The 21,384-nt window shown below is 38.6% G+C and overlaps 1 protein-coding gene across 6 annotated transcripts in view; it reads right to left on the bottom strand.

Annotated features, from left to right (window-relative positions):
* Positions 1–21,384, bottom strand: part of LOC138150691 (P2R1A-PPP2R2A-interacting phosphatase regulator 1-like) — a 51,928-nt gene that overhangs the window by 29,785 nt on the left and 759 nt on the right. The window contains exons 1-8 of one of the 6 annotated variants that reach the window (XM_069074115.1): positions 18,430–19,046; positions 15,025–15,103; positions 10,453–10,509; positions 4,842–4,885; positions 4,645–4,699; positions 2,134–2,226; positions 1,797–1,885; positions 669–733 (exon numbers count right to left, since the gene is read on the bottom strand). In XM_069074115.1, the coding sequence (XP_068930216.1) occupies positions 669–733; positions 1,797–1,885; positions 2,134–2,226; positions 4,645–4,699; positions 4,842–4,885; positions 10,453–10,509; positions 15,025–15,103; positions 18,430–18,524 (577 nt within the window). In that variant the 5' untranslated portion in view covers positions 18,525–19,046. Of the gene's footprint in view, positions 1–668; positions 734–1,796; positions 1,886–2,133; positions 2,227–4,644; positions 4,700–4,841; positions 4,886–10,452; positions 10,510–15,024; positions 15,104–18,429; positions 19,047–21,384 lie in introns of those variants that run through there. The other 5 variants (XM_069074118.1, XM_069074116.1, XM_069074119.1 and 2 more) reach the window with 5 other exon arrangements.

The raw sequence follows: 21,384 nt of genomic DNA, 5'->3' as shown, positions 1-21,384 counted from the left end.
AATATGCTATGCTGGAAGCCTGTCTTATTAATTAGTCCAAAATATATTATGTTTGAGAGAAGAAAGCATGCTGTGGTTCTGCTCTCTCCTTCTTGACCCCTTCTATTCTCCCATTTTCACCATCCCACTCCAAGCAAATTAGATTTCTTACTAAATATGCAGCTCATTTTGTTTCTTCAGTAAGTTGAAAGACGAAGAACGAGGTCAAATGGAGATAGGGTGAGATGAGACAAGACTGGCTCAAAAATCACCTTCTTGTTTGAGTCATCATTATCCCAATACCAACCATCCTCCTTTCTTAAATCTCACCTTTTTAAAACTAAGAATAAAAACAAATACTACAACTTCAACCATTTTAAAGTTTATGTCACATTTTAATAATTCTCCATATTAATCACTGGAAGAAAAAGCAATAAAATACTAAACTAAGTAGTCTAAATTGAAAAGTATTTTTATTAAAATACTTCTAACATCTATCAAATGTTACATGGTCAGTGAAAAACTAATCCTAACAAAACCACTACTTGATAATGATTTAGTGAGGATATATGGGAAATTACACTGTAATCATAAAGTACCATGTAAGTGCAAGCCACTACTTAGAGTATATATTGAGAAAATGTAACTTTTAAAATCCCATTTCCCGAATTCCCATAGAACCACAGTACCTTTTCTCTTTAAGGGTCCCAGCACACTCGGTCTGATACAGTTGATGGGACTCTGACTCCTCCTGCTGATGTAATATGAATCATATTTGTCATTACCATGCCTCTATGCACATGTCAACAGTTGTGATCAAAAGTCTACAAGATTACCAGAGCAAAGCCACCACTACTCCCAAAAAGGATTTGGATAACCAGGTTCAGCTGGCACAACTCATTAGACCAGAAAATGAGGTCATAAAATATAGATCTCAGAAGCCATGCCCAACCTCTCTCTAATGCCATCTAATGCCAAGTGTACAGCAGTAGAAGCTTCTAATTGTTCTGTCCGAATTCTGAGTGAGAATAGGAATAACCTAGTAGCAAACATACTCCTATAACTCGGCTCTCTAGCCAGGAAAATCTTCCTAAATTTGGAAAAATTAATGGAGAGCTATGTAGTCCTGGTTGTAATTCACAGGGCTATTTTCAACCTAGAGGTAGATAGAAGCAGCATGTGTAATGGCTACAGAGGGCTAGGTTTGGAATCAGGAGGACTTTGGGGGTTCAAACCTCACTTTTGACAGTTATTAGCTATGGGACCCTGGGTAATCCCTTATAGGTAAAGTGACTTCAGGCAATTTGCCAATACTTATCTACTAAAGAGAATGCCATTAGTCTGGATTTTAGGGAGGTACTGGCCCACTGAGATTTGTACCAAACACTGACTTTTCCACATATCTAGTAGCAGTAACAGGAGGAACTCATATAGTTTTCAAAGCCTTAGGACTTGAATTTTCAGTTTTGGTTGTTAGAGGGAGTTACTAAATCAGAAGTTAGATGTTCATGAAATCATAGATTCTTTGTATAATTGCATGTTTCTAGGTGGATGAGCGGGTATACTTGTAAAAAGTAACTAGAAAATCCTATTCGTGAGTAAATATATGCCAGAGGGGAGATATCATATGTACATACATGTATAAATTCAGCTAGATATTTCACTATATGTGAAATGACAACTAAAAAAAGAACATTTTAATTTATCTATGAGAAGACACTACCCATGTTTACTAAGTCCAGAAAAAACAAACTTAGAAAAATTTAACTTTACTTTAGTTAGAAACCATTTGGTACTCTCATGTAATGTAAACTTACGTAGCAAATCGTCTAGTCGGGCTAGGAATGGGGCTAGGAGGCATCCCATTGCTGGCAACAAAGGTCTGTAATGAAGGCGAATAGCACTGCTAAAAAACCAAAATGCAACAGAGTTCAAAAAAAGTAAGAAATGCCACTTTCCAAATCACATATACTACAATAAGAGAGGCTGTTCAGAATTGGGGGTTCTAAACATAAGATTTCCTAAATGTCAGCTTATGTTTTCCCCCAGTGCCTAACACAGTGTACTGGACAGAACAGATGCTTAAAAGGCACATGTTTTACTAGTTCACTGGATGAATATCAGGGGGCACATGGTGAAGCTTCATTCTCTTACCTTTCCAATTCCCCTGGTGGGTGACGGGGCTGGAGATACTGGAATAAAATCAACACGCCTTGGGGAAGATGACTTCTCTCCATCGTTATCGTTCTAGGTAAATGGAACAATATGTAATTATATCACTGATAGCTGAACTCAGGTGACAGCAGTGAGGAAATATTGGATTGCAGCTGCTGTTGCTGCTGGGGAGAAGCAACTCCTATTGCTTTTATTGGTTGGAAAGAGCTTGGAATTTCTACTAACTCTGCACCATAGCCAGGAACCTCAAAATCAGTTCCACTGATAGTTGATATCCTTATGCTTTGGAAGAACCAGTTACATGGAATTTTAGGGACTCCAAAAAGTTTCCATAGCTGTATTATAGCTCCAAAAGAGTTGGCACAGCTCAGTATCAAGGTATCAGAGAAAAAGGGAATATTATTCTTCCCTAAATGTGAATGGAGATGATACTGAAAATAATATTGTTTAGAAAATGACCGTAGAGGAAATACCTGAAACTGGGTACTAGTGGGGAAGTAGGGAAAATGACATCTAAATACATTAAAACAAGCACCAAAATGATTGGATTTACCTAATTGTTTAAATCTGGCTACAAAATATCAACTCTAAAGGATGTTCTCAGAAAACCCTGGAAAGGCTTACATGAACTGATGCAAAGTGAAATGAGAAGAACCAGAACATTGTATACAGTAACAGCAATATTATGACGATCCTCTATGAATGACTAAGCTATTGTCAGTAATACAATGATCCACAACAATTCTGAAGGACTTATGATGAAAAATGCTATCCATCTGCAGAGAAAGAGCTGATGGAGTCTGGATGCAAATTGAAGTATACTTTTTCTTTATTTTTAAAAATTTTCCTGTTTAATTTTTTTATTGGTGACTTTTTTTTCTCAACAGGACTAACATGGAAATATGTTTTGCATGATAACACATGTATAACCTATATCAAACCTATATTGCTTAACTTCTATATGAGGGAGGAAAAGAATATGGAACTCAAAAAAATTTAATAACAAATGTTAAAAATTGTTTTATATGTAATTGGAGAAAAAATAAAATACTAAATTAAAAAAATAATAAAATAAAATATCAGTTCTAAGTTCCAATAGCATCAATGCATTGAAATATCAGGCTACAAACCCATTTGTGTCTAAATAGCCTAACTGCTAGAATCATCAGAGATAACCTGTCAACTCTGCTATTTCAGTATATCTAGAAAAAGGAGTACTATCTTCCTTAGTAGCAATTCCAGTCACTGGGTTTATTTAAGACTCTGGAAGAGAGGTCAAAAAAATCAGAAAATTCAGTTCAATCCTTACTCACTTCCTCAAGATGACTAAACCAAGATGACTAAGATTGAAAATGGCTGATCATTCAACTACCACAATTAAGCAACCATAATCTGTATACAGGAGTTAAAACATTTTTTTTTAGTGTTTCTAACTAAGTTCTAAATTTGTTTCACTGAAAAGTAAATGCTAAAATAATGGTGGAGATAAATGTATTATGGATATAAAATAGAGTCAAATTTTCAGGAAATACATCATATGTCGCTTTAAAGTCCAACAGTTAGGGCAGCTAGGTGGCGCAGTGAATAGAGTACCAACCCTGGAGTCAGAAGGACCTGAGTTCAAATCCAACCTCAGGCACTTGACACACTTACTACCCATGTGACCTTGGGCAAGTCACTTAACCCTATTGCCCTGCCATCTCCCTCCAAAAAAAGCAAAAAAAAAAAACAAACCCCAAAACCCAAAAACAAATACAAAAAAAAAAAAGTGCAATGAGGGGCAGCCAGGTAGCACAGCAAGTAAGAGCACCGGCTCCAGTGTCGGGATGACCTGGGGTTTGAATCCAGGCTCAGACACTTAGCACTCACCCAGAAACACCTGGCCGTGTAAGCTTGAGCAAGTTACTTAACCCCAATTGCTTTAATAAATAAATAAATATAATTTTTAATAAGTGCAATGAGGCAGCTAGGTGGCACAGTGAATAGAGCACTGGCCCTGGAGTCAGGAGTACCTGAGTTCAAATCCAGCCTCAGACACTTAACACAAAAACTAGCCATGTGACCTTGGGCAAGTCACTTAACCCCAACTGCCCTCCAAAAAGCAAAAAAAAAAAAAAAAATAAGTCCAATGGTTTGTAAATTAAGGAGAAAAAATAAGAACTTTGATTGCTTTATCATCTAAATATTTTGACTAGACATTTTTGAAGCCCGTCATCAAGACAAAGGAGTACTCCATGATGGTTTTGTTTCAGACAGCTATTTATTTTGGACCCAACTCTTAAAAGGTAGAGAGTAATCTTATGGCTAAACCATACAATATTTCTTCTTAAAAGCCTTTTAAGTTACAGTGAATGGAAGCATATCTCATCCTAATTTTCACCAAAGAGTATTTAAGGCTTTGAAATAAGGAAGCAGGAATAGGGAAGAATGACATCTTGGTAAGTTCAAAATTTCAAAAATGTATGCAAAATTGAAGTACAGATACTTTACCAAGGTTAGACTTTCTTCCCAGGTGTGGCTTATCTGCATTGCAGTTTGAACTTCTCTAAAGAAAGAAAAGAAAAGAAATCATACTTGGTCATGTTATTGTTGGTACTTTTTTAAAAATAAAAATAAAAATTGGATACAAATGTACCTGGAAGTAAACACCATCCTAAAGCACTTTAATTCAAAAGTAACATACTCACCGTTCATGCACAGTTTCTCTGTTTAGCATATCCATCCCTTCTTCCTGAAGGAAAAGAAAAATAACCACACTAAATGCACTGAATCTTTACACAGCTTTATTTAGTATTTGATGAATCCTCATCTTTTTCTTCACTGTGCTATAGAGAAAGAGTCCCTGAACAAGCACACATGTTTTTGCTTAACATTTAGACTTGCATCAAAATCCCCACTACAAAGAAAGTATCATGGAAGGCCTCCTGGAGGAGGCAGGACAGTGGGAACAATATTAATAAAAGCTGAGAGGTAGGAATAAACATTATGTGTTGAAGGGCAAGAGAAGAGATAGGCCTACATGTACTTTAAGGTCTGTACTGCCAAGCAGTAAGAAATAAGGTCAAATAGACAAGGAGGAGTCAGATTATGAAGGACTTTGAATGTCAGATGAGGAGTCTGGATCTTACTCAACAGGTAATAGGCAACCAACAGCATTTTTGAGCAGGATAGTTACATTAGTAGGATATCTAGGTGACACTGCAGTGGATAGAGTGCCAGGCTTGGAGTCAGAATACTCATCTTTGTGAGTTCAAATCTGGCCTTAGACACTTACTAGCTATGTGACCTTGGGTAAGTCACTTCCCTCAGTTTTCTCATCTGTAAAATGAGCTGGAGAAGGAAATGACAAACTGCTCCAGTATCTTTGCCAAGAAAACCCCAAATGGGGTCACAAAGAGTCTGACACAACTGAAAATGACTGAACAGAAATAACAAGTTACATCAGCAACAGTGTTTTTAGAAAGATTTCTCTAGTGCTAGAATGCAGGATGGATTGGTCAAAGAAATAGGAGAAGAAACAGAAGCAGAAAGACTGATGCAGTAATCCGAGGCATAAAGGACCTGGCTAGTAGGAGTGAATACAAAAGAGTAAATCAGAGAGAGGTTGTCAAGAAAGAATACACGAGATTTTGTGATTGGTTAGATAATACAGTGGATGAAAGAGGAAGAAGAATCAGAAATGAAACCAAGATTTTCAGTCTGTGATTAGATGAGTGTTAACACCATTGATAGAAATGGAGAATTTGGGAGAAGATGTTAATTGTTATTTGAAAATAACATAGTAAAAAAAAATTCTTTCACAGGTAATGTTATCCACTTTGGTTTAATATTTTATAATATCCTCTGATGAGAGGCTAAATTTTTATCATTCATTCAATAACTGATTTTTTTTTACAGGTTCATCTATGGGCAAGGCACTTTGCTAGGTACTATGGAGACATGGTAGAAAGATGAATACAATCGGGGCAGCTAGGTGGCACAGTGAATACAGCACCGGCCCTGGAGTCAGGAGAACCTGAGTTCAAATCTGGTCTCAGACACTTAACACAAAAAGTAGCCGTGTGACCTTGGGCAAGTCACTTAACCCCAACTGCCCTCCAAAAAGCAAAAAAAAAAAAAAAAAGATGAATACAATGCAATCCCTGATCTCTTGGAACATACAATCAATTAGAGAAGTTTGCCATAAAAATCCTTAAAATGTTCCTATCAAAGAGTGTGAAATTTCTTTTTTTGGGGCTTTTTTTTTGGAGGGCAATTGTGACTTGCTCAAGGTCACATGGCGAGTGTTTTGTGTGTGTGTGTGTGTGCGTGTGTGTGTGTTGTGTCTGAGGCTGAATTTGAACTCAGGTCCTCCTGACTCCAGGGCCAGTTCTCTATTCACTATGCCACCTAGCCACCCAAGAGTGTGAAATTTCAAATCATTCACAATGAATACTTAAAATATTCAGTGATGTGGTATTTATACCACCTTACCTTAAAAAGCACTACAAACTTCCTAGTTCTATATTCCAACTGATTCTTACAAGAGCCATGAGGTAAACAGATCAAATATTATCTCCATTAAACAGATAAGAAAACTGAGGCTTAGAAAAGGTTAAGTGACTTGCCCAAGGTCACACAACAAACATGTGGCAAAGCACAGACTAGAAGCCAGTTCTTCGGACTGTCAGTTCAGAGCTTTTACCGCCCTGCCACACTGTCACAACTTTCTGTGCTATTTAAAAAAAAACACCAAAAAGCCAAAAACACACAAAGCAAAAGTAAAATCCAAAGAAAAGAGTAAAAAGGTACAACTTCAGAGCTAATTGTAGAGAGAAAGAAACATTCATAAAACATATCTTAACCGAGGCTCTAGAACTGCTCCCTACAATATAATTTCTGGATGTTCTGTCTGCAATTAGCACAATTTATCTCAAACAGATTCAGTTCATAAAGTCACTTTATATCACGGACTTAACGAATGATAACTTAAGAGTCAGAAAGAACCTCGGAGGTCATTTAGCCCAATGGTATTTTACTAAGCATGCCCAAGAACACACCTGGTAAGTGGGCATCTAACCTCTGCTTATGAAGACCTCTGGGGAGGATGAACCTAAGAGCTCCTCCCCCTTTGGGGCAGTTCAAATTGGTATGTAAGTTTTTTCCTTACAGAAAATCTAAATCTGCTGGTTGATAGCTTCTAGTTCTGTCCTCTGGGACCCAGTGGAATAAGTTTAACCTATCATATGACAGCCTCAAGACTATGGTCATATCTGTGTCTGATCCAATCCCTTAAAAAAGTCATACCACTATATTATCTAGATAAGGTGGGGAGGCCACTAGACCCTTGTGGCAGCAGAGTTCTCTGTCCTTGACCCCATTCTCTTCACCATCATCACTAATGGACTTGAATGAAGAAACTGATTGAATGGTTTATCAAATTTTCAGATGACAGAGCTCATATCCAAACAGATCTGAACTGATCTCAGTAGGATGGAACAAAAGGTCAATGATAACAAAATGAAATCTGACTGGCACAAATGCAAAGTTTGTGCCACTTAAAATTTTGAAAACCCAACCACACAAGTACAGGACTCAGGGAAATGTGGGGAGAAAAAAACATCTGGAGGTTTTTACTGACCATAAGCTCAAAATAAAGGGTGGTAATGTGCTTTTAGGCTGCACTACTAGAACTATGGTGTGTAGAATAAAGGAGGTAGATACCCTCACAGTATTCCACCCTAGTCAAATGGCCTCTGAATTATTGTCTATAGTACGGAGCACCATCTTTTAAGAGACATAGCTAACCCAAACATACCCCAAAAGGGTAACTGAGAATAAAGGAATTTGAAACCATGTTATATGACTGAAGGAGCAGGGGATCTTTAACCTGGAAAAGAGATGACTTAAGGGAGAATATGAAAAACTATCTTCAAAGATTTCAAGGGTTCTACTGCATTAGATGGCTTAGATTTCCCCTGCTCTGCTTCAGAGGCTAGAGCTAGGGTGTAAGTTAGAGGCAGATTTCAGCTGTTTCTTTAAAAAAGTTTTTTTTTAAGTTTATTCTTTTAATTTTTCAGGTAATAAGTATTCTTCTATTAATCTGTCCCTCCCATTTCCTCCACATCTCATAGCAAATTAAAAGGAAAAAACAAAAACAAATAAAGCCCTCATAGCTGCAGAGCCTGGGAAATTCCCACATCAGTCAAGTCCCAAAATGAATGTCTCTTTCTGCGTTTTAAGTTCATCACCTCTCTGTCAGGAGTACCCGTGTTTCATCTTGATTCTTTTGGAATCGTGGCTTATTATTTTTGGCTAAGTTTAAAGAAAATTTTGCTGGCAATTATTGCTGCCTCAGGGGGCAGTGAGTCAGCCACCCAAGAGCTGAGGTGTTCATATAGAGGCTAAATGACCACCTATGGAGAATGTTGAAATAGGTAACTTCAGAATTCCCTTCCAACTCCAAGATTTCATTTTTTAAAAAATAAAATAATCTGCAAATGTGTATTAAATTTTACAATTTCAGAAAGCTCAAATAATAGGTATGTAGAAGACATGGAGGAGGTATTATGTGGTATATAATGTGAAAGGAAACTATTGTGTTCCATTTCCACTTGAGATGGCCTACCTATGGAAAAATGGCATTCTCTACCTTTGGAATATTGCTATTAGCATCTATAGGAAAAAAGAGGCAGTAGGGGATACGGCATTTAAATGTATATATGGACAAAAATTTCCTTTTGGAGGAATATTCTACAAAAGAAAATTGTTTTCACTCTTCTAAAAATGAATATCTTTAGTGATATGTTTCTCCAAAGACACTTAGGAAGCCCATGTAACAAGACCCAAACAACATAATGTATGTCAGGTTTCATTTTCAGAATATAAAGGGGAAATATTACTCAATAAGCACAATCACTATATGTGACACTATCTTGAATTTAAAGGGTTAACTTCTATGGCCAAAAAGAAGTCACAATTAAAGACCCAGATATAAAGAAATAGGAAAAGGGCAACTGGGAAAAAATAGATCAGAAAATTAAATTCTGAAAATAAATCTAAATTTTTCCATTAAATCTGTAGTCAGACTGGAAGCTAATATATTTCTGCTTTCCTCCTCCAACTTATCTTTTATTTTGTAGTTCTAAACACAATGAACATTGAATTAATATAGATAATAAACTGTTTTACTATCTGTATTACTAGCTACAGTTAAAATATTCTTTACTCAGAGCCCTGAAAACTAACAACATATAACTAAGTTTCAAATACCTATGATAATTGGGGGGATGTAATCTACAAATTTCAGAGTTACAAAGAAAAGCTCGATTGGATATTGGTTGTACGCTGTTTTTATCACATGAGAAATGCTAAGGATACAGTGTACACACCTAGACACAGAGAGGGCTCCACTGAGTTTCATGTTATCGTGTTCTTTTGGGGAGAAGATAGTGGAAGAAAAAATGCTCATGGAGCAGCAGGAAGGGCTGCTATCAAGAGTGTGATAGAGTGGAAACAGAGTAAAGTGAACTGAGGCAATCCCACAGCCAGCCCCCAAACCTGAATCACTTCCCACAATGAGGTTGTGAGTAGATTCTTTCCAACTGATAAGCCATAAAATATAGACTCATACCATTTTAATTTTTTACTTATATTGACAAAAATCTCAAAACCCCAAACCAAAAAAAAACCCCAAACCTCACACCACATCTCTGAATTTAGAGCGATAATGAAGCAAACGAACACAGAACAAAGGTAGTGCAATGGACAGTCAAGTCACAATTTGTGATTTTTTTTTTAAGCAACATAATAAAAATGGCACAATCATGTTGTAAGTATCTATCCAGGGGTGGGGAACCTGTGGCCTTCTAGGTCCTTGGGTGTGGCCCTTTGACTGAATCCAAACTTCACAGAACAAATCCCCTTAATAAAAAGATTTGTTTGGTAAAACTTGGACTCAGTTACAAGGCCGAACCCAAGGACCTAGAAGGCCACATGTGGCCTCAAGGCTACAGGTTCTCCACCCCTGACCTATTTTGTAACTGAAAATTAGTCCACATAACAATCCTCTGAGTTCCCTGGGGAGAAAAGAGCATTATGTAACATATAGTTATATTATTATTTTTTTTAAACTACCACTTTCTAAAACTTAATAAAACTTTTTTAAATGTAAATTTTTTTTCTAAACAAATGCTACTCCTAAACTGAAAATCTAAATTATCAACAATATTTAATATGGAAATTAAACTGTATAACTTTGCTTTTTAGTGCTAGATTGGACAGTGACTTTCAAAGTTGTCCCCCCCCCAATTTTCCTACCTGTTTGATCTGATGGATCCGGCTACTAGGCATTCGAAGAGGGAAGGATGGTAGGAACTGCAAAATAATACAGAAAAAAAAAAATTTTGTTTTACTATTTCTGCTTAATTCACACTAAAGGAACTTGTAAAAATTAAATTGAAATTTATGCTAATGAAAGGTTTAGAGTTTCCAATATAGGTCAAAAGAAATGCTCACCTGGGCAATATAGGACAGAAAAGAATGTTACAATATTAATAGAAAAGAATGATGATGAAGTAAAAAGGATGCTGGCTTTGAAGTCAGAGAACCTGAGTTCAAATACAGACTTTGATGGATTTGTGGTCTCAATGTGGGCACTCTTTGCAAAGTGAAAATTGTGGCTTAATACTTTTCATCCAGAATGACTCTAATGGGGTGGGATCATGATTCGAAAGTTTATTTTTTATTTTTATTTAATGATTTAATAGTTTTAAAGAAGCTAATGAGAGTATAAAGAAAAGTCTAAGATGAGGTAATTCGTGCTATATTAGCACAATGTCCCTACTCCATTTAGGATTAACTTACCCATAGTTATATTTACAACAACTTATTAAAATCAGGCTCCACTATTTCAGATTTTGTGACAATCAAGAGGAAGGGAACTTAAACTTATCTTTGCTAAGCAAATTCTTTTCTGATAGTGCAAATGACATTGAAACAAGATTTCAAGAGACATATTTAAACCTCTTAAGAGGCAAAACTGTTTAAGTGTCCTTTAGCATTGCAGGAGAAATATTATTTACATATAATTGATTGATTATAAATCATTCACATCTGCTATTCATTAACCAAAGGATTCTTTTAGGCAAACACTTAGTCAAGTAAGTGTTAATATAATTGAATGTATCAGAACTACATTTCTTTAAAAACAAGCAGTTTTTTGTTAAATCCAAATTAGCTGGCCAAGATACCAAACAGAAAACAAATCAGGCTGGAGCAGTGAGTTACTGTATATTAAAAAAACTTAACATGGACTGTTGCTCTCTGCGTATCGGGATTTCTATTTGTCCTGGCTTACCGGCTAAGTCCCTAGCCCAGAGGCTAGGGGCAGGAGCATACAGCAAGACACAGTCTCTAGACTGATGTGAACACTAAGTATTAACTGAAGATGAACTTCACAACTGAATTCAAATATCAAACATGTTTGCATACACAATGCAAAGCAATAGGCTAGATGCTGAGGGGATGGACCAAGGTCACTAAGATTTAGGCCAGACCCTCAAGAAACAGATCTAGAAGGAGCCAGAATTCAAATACAGGTTCTCTAAACTTCAAATCCAGAACTCACTCTCCATTGTATCATGCTGCTTTCTAGCTAGTAACAAGATAATTCAATTTATAAATCCTCCCATTGTGGTACAGAGCACTATTAGGCACTGTTATAATTAAGTTTAGAAATAATATGGTCCTTCTTATCAGTGCAGAGCTCAGGATTTAGTAGGAGGATAGGGTATATACCCAAGGAACTAAAATACAAAGTAATATCAGATGTGAAAGGTACAAGGCAAAGCATTATGAGAGATCAGAGGGGGAAAAAGGGAATGCATTAGGGAAATTCACAGAGGGTTTCATGGAGGAGACTTTAATTAAGTTAGGCTTCAAGGGATTTGATCTAGTTCAACAAACATTTATTTAGAACCTACTAGGTACAGAGAAGGCACTATACTAGGTGCTAAGGATATGAAACTGGCCTTGCTCTCTAGAACCCTACAATCAAATAGAAAGAATGACAAATTACTAAGATGCTTGAGAGAATGGGATATGCAAAAGAGGGATCCTAGAAAAGTACCAGGAATTAAGGGGGGAGAGGGGGGAAGAAGGAGAGAGGATTGGAGAATGGAATTCCAGGCACAAAATAGCGGTGAAGTAGGAAGATGGATGGAGTTAGGGGTGGCATGTAGTAGAGTTTGGCTGGAGAGGATAATGGCAATAAAAGCACTTTGTAAAATATAAAGTGCTATAAATAGTATTATAAAGGCTGTCTCAAAAGTCTTAATGCAGTTTTAAGCTATTAAAATGGAAACTTGCACAAAGACTTCTGGAATAAGCCATACAAGACTCAAAAGGTAGAATGGCATATAGGGCTTAAATACTTGTTGATGTTGATAATGGTGGTGACTGCGTTTAGGTCACAGAAAGCCTTGAGTGCTAGGCTGTTTGAATCTTGCTTGGTAGGGTGGGGAGAGGACTGATTTGATCAGGGTCGTATATGAATAGGAGGACTGGAGAAAGAACCTGGTGGTAAATATGCTTGTGAGACACCGTGTGGGATGGCTGAAAGAACTCAGGGCTTGGAAGCAGAAGAGCTGGATTCAAATGCCGTCTCCTACTTACTCCTCATATGGCTTGGACAAGTCATTTCAACCTCCCTGAACCTCAGTTTCCTCATGTCTAGAAAGGGGGAGGAGGGTTAGGTCATGTGAACTCTGAGGTCCTTTCCAGATCTAAATCTGTGAGTCTGGTGTTGATATGGTGAGGAAAAGATTTCAGTTTTTAAAATATCTCTTATGAATGAAGGCTTCTTCCTCTTCTCTAAAATTGTTTAACAACTCTTAAAACTGTATCACTCCAATTCTCTCTGGACCTTTTAAATGTACACTATTAGATAAAAATGTTTATGCTTGTGGTTTGCTTTTGTGACTAAACATTAATTAAATATATAATTTGGAAAATGGATGTAATACACATACTTATAGGGATAAGGCCTAAACCTGCAATTTCATTGATAAAGGGAACTCCCAGAATCTAATATTGATTCACTGAGGTAGAATCTCCCTCTGCCCATGTGGAGGGGTAACTTATCTACAACTTGGATTTTATTAATACACTCCATATCCTTGTAGTTTTTATTAAATAACATTTACAGATTGAAGAGCCATAGGATTTTTGAGCTTAAAAAGGACCTTAAAAATGATCAAATTTCATTATGCTCATGTATCAGCAATTGTTTGTCTATTCCCCTATCCGTTTTTGACATTTGAATTGTATCCTTTTTGGGGCCATCACAAATAATGTGGGCATCTTTGGATGAGGGCTTTTTTTTCTTGGGAGCTATTACATCAGGCTCTCTGCTCTAGTTGTACAATAAATAATATTTCATTGTGACCCTGATTTTTACAAGCTGCTACACAAAGCAAGGGGCTGAGCTCTGGTAGTCTGTCCTAAGCTGGAAAAGCCTCAAGTAGGGACTCAGCAAAGGACTCTACATATGTCCATCAGTCATCTCAGGACTGACCTAGCTAGCCTTAAGGAGGCTCAATTACCAAAGGTGTTCGCCAGATGATGAATTCTTTTTAGCCATGGTAACTCATGAAAATATTCTAACTAAGCTGCAGAGCAGTAGTGTCAAATAGAAAGAGATCCCTGTGGGCCACAGAATGACTTAGAAAATCACAAGTTAACATTATCTATGTTTTACTGTATTTTATTTATTTTGTTAAACATTTCCTAATTACATTTTAAACTGGTTCATGACACTAGGGAATTTTGAGAATGTGATACGTCTGCTGCAGAGGATTTGTGATCTGTGTTTGTGGAAGGAGTACCCAAACAGTTTAAAGAATCCCTGAAGTATGTATGAATTACATCAAACTAAGCCTGGAAATTATTATTACCAACATATTAAAAACCTCAAGCTTGCTACACTATGATACATTGTATGAGATGGCTAAGTTACATTAAAGTGGATCACTGAGAGGCAAGTTCGTATAATAGATAGAGCACCAGACGTGGAGGCAGGAAAACCTGGGTTCAAATTTTGTCTTAGATATTTACTAGCTGTGAGACCCTAGGAAAATCACTGAAACCTCTCTGTGCCTCGTGTTCCTCATCTGTAAAATGAGGGGGATTGGGCTCAATGATGTTTTAACGTTCCTTTCAGCTCTAAATTCTAAGATTTACAGATTGAGAACCTAGAATTGCTAAGGCATGTAATGTACAAGAAATATTTTCGACATTTCCATCACTATGCCATTAACACACACACAACACACACACACATATATAAATATGTGCATGTATGTATACATAGACATATACATACATATAAATATAAACTCCATGAGGATCATTTCCATGGTTTCATTAAATTTAGATATCGTAGAGAAATATTTAAAAATTATTTCTGAGTTATATATTCAACAAAATTTCCTCTAGAGATATCATATTTCAGCTATAATGATTTAAAAATTTTTTTTTTGCTTACTGATTTAAAAATAAATGCCACACTTAAAAATTATTGGTGTTAAAGGGCTATTTTTGTTTAGATATCATGTGACAGTATGACACACAAAGGTGATAGTTTAAGACCAAAGAATAACGAACACTAGATTCCTCAAAGTAGAATATGAAAATTCTCTTTTCAAGAAAAAAAAAGCAGCCCAGTGATCTCCTATATTAAAAACAAAATCCTTGCTAAAGCCACATGGGCTCTAGAAAGAAATTTTACCACAAGTGCAGAGAATTATCAATAGTATATGCATTGTTCTTTCCCTAAGTATTGTTGAAATAGCACAAGTGTGGGTAATGAATAAGCTATCAGCATTTTCTTACCAGGGTGTGCCGGCTTAAAAATGTATTACTGTTCCTTCTGTTTCTTATTATATCAGCCTGGAATATCTGTGAATTGTCACTGAAACCAAAACACAAACATATTTGTCAAGTGTAGTTATAGGACATCATAGGTGATTTAAAAAAAACAACAACCTGCCATTCAAATGTTTGAGAACTATGTCCCTAAAGAGAACAGCTATTTAGAGACAGATAAGAAAACACAGAATAGTTCAAAGTAGTTAGCATCACAAGTAGCCAACCAAATTTAGATGCGAACCCAGGAACTTGGCATCCCATCCTTATTTATATTCCTAATATGAATAACTTAATGTTGTTGGAAATTTAGCATTAAGTTTGCATTGCTTTCAGATGAAGTTCAAAGTATGGCTTTTATACCTGTCATCCAAAGTTAAGAGCAGGGCTCGAAAATATGAGCCCCAGATTACCTTTAAGTAATTACATTTTCACTTGGAAAATCCAACATGGCAGACTCCAGAAATATCCCCCATTTTCTACTTCCCACCCTATTCAATCCATTCCCATAAAGAGGTTATTTTAAAGGAATTGTTGTCTGACTCCCTGGACTCAGCAGTTCCTTAGCAGTTCACTAAGGAAAATAGGTGACAAGGAGGAAAGTGAATGGCTGGTGCATAAATAAACTCATTTCCTAAGTTTCTGAGGCATGATAAAACTGAATTTCTCCTCACTCAAGTCTGAGATCAGTCTTCAGCCTACCAGTGAAATAAATTCAAATACAGGAAATAATAACTCAAAGATTCAGAGAAATCTTTCACTTAATGGCAGGCCTAGGAAAGTAGTTAACTACATTAATCTTTATTCCTTTACTAATTGTTGAAGGGTAGGGGAGAAGAGAGGGTTATTTCTACCAATAATTTTATTTTGTTGCTCATCCCAGTAATAAAACTAGCCAAATGGAAAAAAACAAAAGGGATTATAAAGAATTGAGAATGATAAAAAAAACATCTGTCACTGACTTTTAGGCTTATAATCACATATACAAAAGCCTGGAAACTCTATAACCAGATTAATATTTGCCCTAAAGAACTTGTTAAGCACCACAAACTAAAATGCTGGTGCAAAGCGGATAGTGGGATTTCTCAAAGAGGCATCATTAAGTGAGTTCAGGAAGTTATTTGAAAGAAGTGAAAGGATGTTTAACAAGTACTGAATAAAGAGCTGTCTTGGCCTGGAATGGTATTGAGGAAGGAATGGCAATGAAAAGGAAAAAAAGTGAACGGCATACATAGTAGAACTGAAAGAAGCCTAGGTAAAAATCCAAATTTCCCAGTTGGAAGTCAAAGCTTACAATACCTTCCGGAACTTTGTGGATTAACCTCTGACCAAATCCTGTGTCTGCTAAAATAGCATTGTTAGTGTTACTTCATGGACCCTGGACAGGACCTCTAATGGAGGTCCAACCCTCCTTGTGTTCAGGCAGATAATAGTACATTATAAGCTTCTATTTGCATAATGCTTTGTGAGCAAAGTCCTCTAAATCACCCAGGGAGGTATCTTGAGCTCCAATTTTTTTTTTTTGTAGGCAACTTGGTCCCTTCAATTTCTAAGCCCTCAGCTTCCTGAGTGGAATGTTTTACCCCCATTTAAACTGCATCTTCAACTTAGACCCTATGAATACCTTGATGAAGCAGAAAATGTGACAGATGCAACATTTAATCAATTTCACTGCAACATCTACCTTGTCTCCCAGTTTGCTGCTTGTCCTTACTTGTTTTCCATGCCATCTTTGATGCTTTGACCATCACTGAAAGTTCTTGTCAAGCAAATGGCTTTCCTCATCCTCTTGGGAACTATTACTTTTTTCCTTCATGAAACCTTCCATCACTGACCAATCCTGTTATCAGCCCTCAATGCTTTCTTACGTTCACTACTGGCCTTAAATAAAAGCTTAAAATCACAATAGAATCCTATATTTTCTAAATCATTCAGCTTCTCAAATATAAACACACCATAAGGCCCTCTTGTTGGGGTGGCTGCCTATCTCCTATCTGCCCATTTACTTTCACAGTTTCATGGATTTTAGTTTCAAAATTTCATTGGTTTTGGAGGTGCAAGTGACCTTAGAGTAGGGGCTCAACCATGGGGTCTGTGGATAGATTTCAGGGGGTCCATAAACCTGGATGGGGGAAAAAAAATCACATCTTTATTTTCACTAACCTCTAAATGAAACTTAGCATTTCCTTCAATTATCAAAAAACATTATTCTGAGATTTATAGGTTTTACCCGATTACCAAAGAGGTCCAACAACCCACAAAAAGTTAAGAAACTCTGCCTTAGAAACCAACTAGTCCAACTCCTTCATACTATAAATGAGGAAACCAAAGCCCAGAGAGATTAAGTAATTTGTTCAAGAACACAGTCAGGAAGTGGCAGAGCTGAGATTCTAACCCAGGTTCTATGACTCTAAATTCAGCATCTTTTTGTGGCTCTTCCTGCACATATGCATGACTTTTTTTTTTTACTTAATTTTGTTTTTGATTGATGCTATATCAATTCTTCATTCTTTCTTACCTCAAAAAGTTTGCAATGGACATAATGCTGAAACCAGAAGACAAAGAACCTGAACTCAAATCTAAGATATGACTATCTGTATGACCTTGGAACACATATGTCACTTAGCTTCTCAGCATTTCAGTTCCTCTAAGGTTCCTTCCAGCTTTAAATCTACCATCTTAATTATTGTGCATATGTCCACGAGCAGGATATAAGAATGAAATTAAAATACTATACCAGCACTCAATCCTCAGGCAATTGAAAGTACATATTTTAGTTGCCATTGTCAGAAATGTTTATTGTCATCTGATACGTGCAGGGTGTAACATTTCTGCAATACCTTTTCCGTTTAGGAAAAGTGTCTTTCCACCCGGCCCTTCGATTCGGGAGTAGATTTGTACTGGTATGGTTCGGGGAAGCAGCATTGTCCAAGCACGACAAAAATGAACCCGAGCACAATGATTGGAGGGGTGGGGTGGAGACAAGGGAGAGTTACCTAGAAGGGGGCTAGAGATGGTGAATAGTTAGCCAAAACCAGGAAAAGCACCTGCTCTATTTTACAGCAATTAGCTGCGGCACTTGGTGCCGGGCTCCCGGCCAGATCGGTGTCTATGTCAACCTCAGAGCAAGCTAGCTCACGCCCGGGTCGGCCTCGAGCTGGACGGTACTGCTCATCCGATGGGCTCGAGGAAGGAAGAAGATAATGGGGGGGTGGGGGTGGGGGGGAGGGGGGGATATAGGTTTGAAAGAAATGAAGAAATGATGGAGGAGGGGAGATGGTTGCAGAAACACCTGCTGAAGCGGATGTGGGGCGCATGCGCACAGCCCCCCCCCCCCCAGCATCCTTGGCCTCCCGACTAGCCCTCACTCACCTGAGCCCATGGATGAGAGGGGCGCTGTTAGACCTCCGTAGGCCGCCCCCGTCAGTGGGCACCTCCAGGTCCAGCTCCATCTTCTCCTGAGCCATGGCGGGGGGCAGGTGCCGAGCCTCAGCTCTGGGCTCCCATTCACCTCAGTACGCAAGAGGAGGGGGAGCCGGGGGCGGGGACCAGGAGTGGAGACTGATGGGGATGGAGGAGGCGGAGGCAACTCTAGACGGCGGGGCGGCTCATGCTGCTGCCAACCCGGGTTGGCCGTGGGCGGGGGCCCGATTCAAGGCTTCGAGGCCCGCCCAGCAGCGGAGAGCACAGCGGGGGGGAGGGCCCGGCCTGGCCACTCCGGCCCCCATGCTCTGGCCCCGGCCTCACGCCCAGTCACGGTAGCCTCCTAGGCACCCTCCACCCCCAGCTCCTTCCTTTCAGCCTCAGGGACAAATTGGCACTTAGACGCGAAAGGGCCGCGGCCGCCGCCGGTCCTCCTTCTGGGCCCCCGGGACCCAGGATTGGAGGGGCCGAGGGCAAAACAAAAACTGCAACCTGCCGCCTCCTGAGAGCAGGCAGGGTCCGCCCCGCACGCTTACGCCCCCACGTCCGCCCCGACAGCACGGCCTTACGGCGCAAGCGCCAGCGCCCGGCGTCCTGTCTCCCCTTCTCCTTCCCCAGCCCAGTTTCCGGGGGACGCTTAGAAAACTAGCTCTTCTCTTCCTTACTCCCCGGTTTAAGGGCCCCTGGGACGATTCTCTTTGACTATCGCTTTTGTAGTGGGTGCGGAGGAGAGAAAGCGGTCGAGCGGAGAGAGGGGGCCTTGTCCAATTCGGTTTTTACAAGTTGGAGCGATAAGGCAATAAGCTTCCTCTGGAAACTCAACGTGCAGAAGACAAAAGCCTGCAAACTAACCCGGATGGATAGAAGCCAGTAGCCAAAATGTCAAAGAGAACATAAAGTCATGGGCAGATATTGAGCACAACAGACATACTGGACACCTCCCCCGCCCCCCCAAAGGATTTGAATTTACTTCATTATTCTGAGTGAATAAAGGATTAGGTTTTGGAGACACCAAGGTGTAGAGGAAAGAAATCAGGATTTGGAGAGAGAACCTAATTCAAATTCTGGGGCTACCACTTCCCATTGGACTCTGAACAAATAAATCACTTTGCTTCTCTGGGTCCCAGTTTCATCTTTAAAAAATAAAGACGAACTAGATGCTCTCTAGGGTCCCTTTAAGTTCTAGATCTACGATTCTAGAAGTCAGGAACAAATAGCTCTAAATCCTGCCTCTTGACACAAGTTGTGGTAACCTCTTAACACGTACTACATAGATAGAAGCAGTTTTCCCTTCCCCGATTTGGGATTTTTCCCAAAAAATTTTTCTATGACTGATGAAAATAGAGGTCCCAGTATACCCTTAAGTACCAAAAAGCTGATAATGATTTCTGAAAGTAAAATCTTTAAAAATACTTTTTACCTTAAATCATTCCGGGAGGAATCTTCTTTGCTTGCCACCTTCAACGCGTGATAGCAAATAAATAGCCAAGACACATCCACCAATTATATAAATTTCTTGTCTGCATCACTTCTCATGCCAATGTGCTATGTGATGTCATCAATTTCCTGTTACCTAGGAACAGTACTCCCCAAAGAATATCATAACCTTGCCTCACCCTATTATCAGGATTAAGTCCCTCTTACTTTCCGGCCATTATAACTAACGGTGCTGCAAATTAAGACCAAAGCCCCAACCTCCCACATCAGATAAATCCTCAAAGAAACTAGGTAGGAACTTGAATAAATATTGGACAACCTTATCCACAGAAACAGCTTAGTTTCCTCTATTGGTTTCATATTCGTTCCATGTTTTCCTCTATTGGTGATCCTAATCTATTTTAAACTCTTGGCGATAGGGACCAAATCCACTAGTCATTCAGTAAATATTTACTATCTGATCTTTCCAGAGATTGGGTCACTTGGGGAGGGGGTAAGTGGAAGGAATACAAAAGAAGGAAATATACTTTCTGCTCTGTAGGAATTGCTGAGGAACTAAAACACATAGAAAGAATATGACAATTGCAAACAATGAATCAACAAGTGCAAAAATGATTGAGGGTGGGAGGAGAGTGATCTAGACCTCAAATTTCATCAGGGTAGGGAACTCCTCACATAGGGCTCCCTCCATAGAGGCAGATCAGAAACTCACCTATTGGTCTTAAGAGAAATGAGATCTATCAGAGCTAAACGGCTTGCTTGCCCATGGTCACACAGCTAGTATGTATCATAAACAGGATTTGAACCCAAGTGTTTCTCACTCTAAGGCTAGCAGTTTCCCTACCACAAACGCCACATTATCTTTCAGGCAAATGATACAGATACAATGTTACAAATTGCAAAGTGTTGCGCGGTAAAAGAGTGGTTAAAATGTAGAGCACGGGCCCTGAAGTCAGGAGGACCTGAGTTTGATTCCGACCTAAGACACTAAACACACACACACAAACTAGCCGTGGGACCGTGGGCAAGTCACTTAACCCCAATTGCCCTCCAAAAAGCAAAAAAACAAAAACAAAACGGAGAATAATCAAGGACAAACAGCTTCTTGGAAACAAGCAGGTCAAACATGTTTGCAGGTTGATATGGAGAACTTAAGAGCTATATCCATAGAGGAGGCTCAAGAGATTCCAGTTCTCATAAAATATTACCTGATTTAGAGCTGGAAGGTCAGCAGCAGAGCCAGGAATTCAAATCCTTCTCCTCTGGCTGAAGTCATGCCTCTGAATCATGATTGTCAGGATCAGCTGTCTTGGCTCCTGAACATGCTTAATAAGTATTTGTTGGAACTGAATTCCTACTCTTTTTCTTTTGCAGACTTTATAAGTCGCATTTCTATAGCTTTTGGACGCTTGCAATACAACTCTTTCCTCATAACCCTGTAATTATCCCCATTTTTAACGATGCAGA

The sequence above is a fragment of the Petaurus breviceps genome, unplaced genomic scaffold (genome assembly GCF_028583685.1).
Source record: "Petaurus breviceps papuanus isolate PSGF00001 unplaced genomic scaffold, PetGlider_PUasm1.0 90881, whole genome shotgun sequence".
Classification (NCBI taxonomy): Eukaryota; Metazoa; Chordata; class Mammalia; order Diprotodontia; family Petauridae; genus Petaurus; species Petaurus breviceps.
This window is presented reverse-complemented; position numbering and strand designations above follow the sequence as displayed.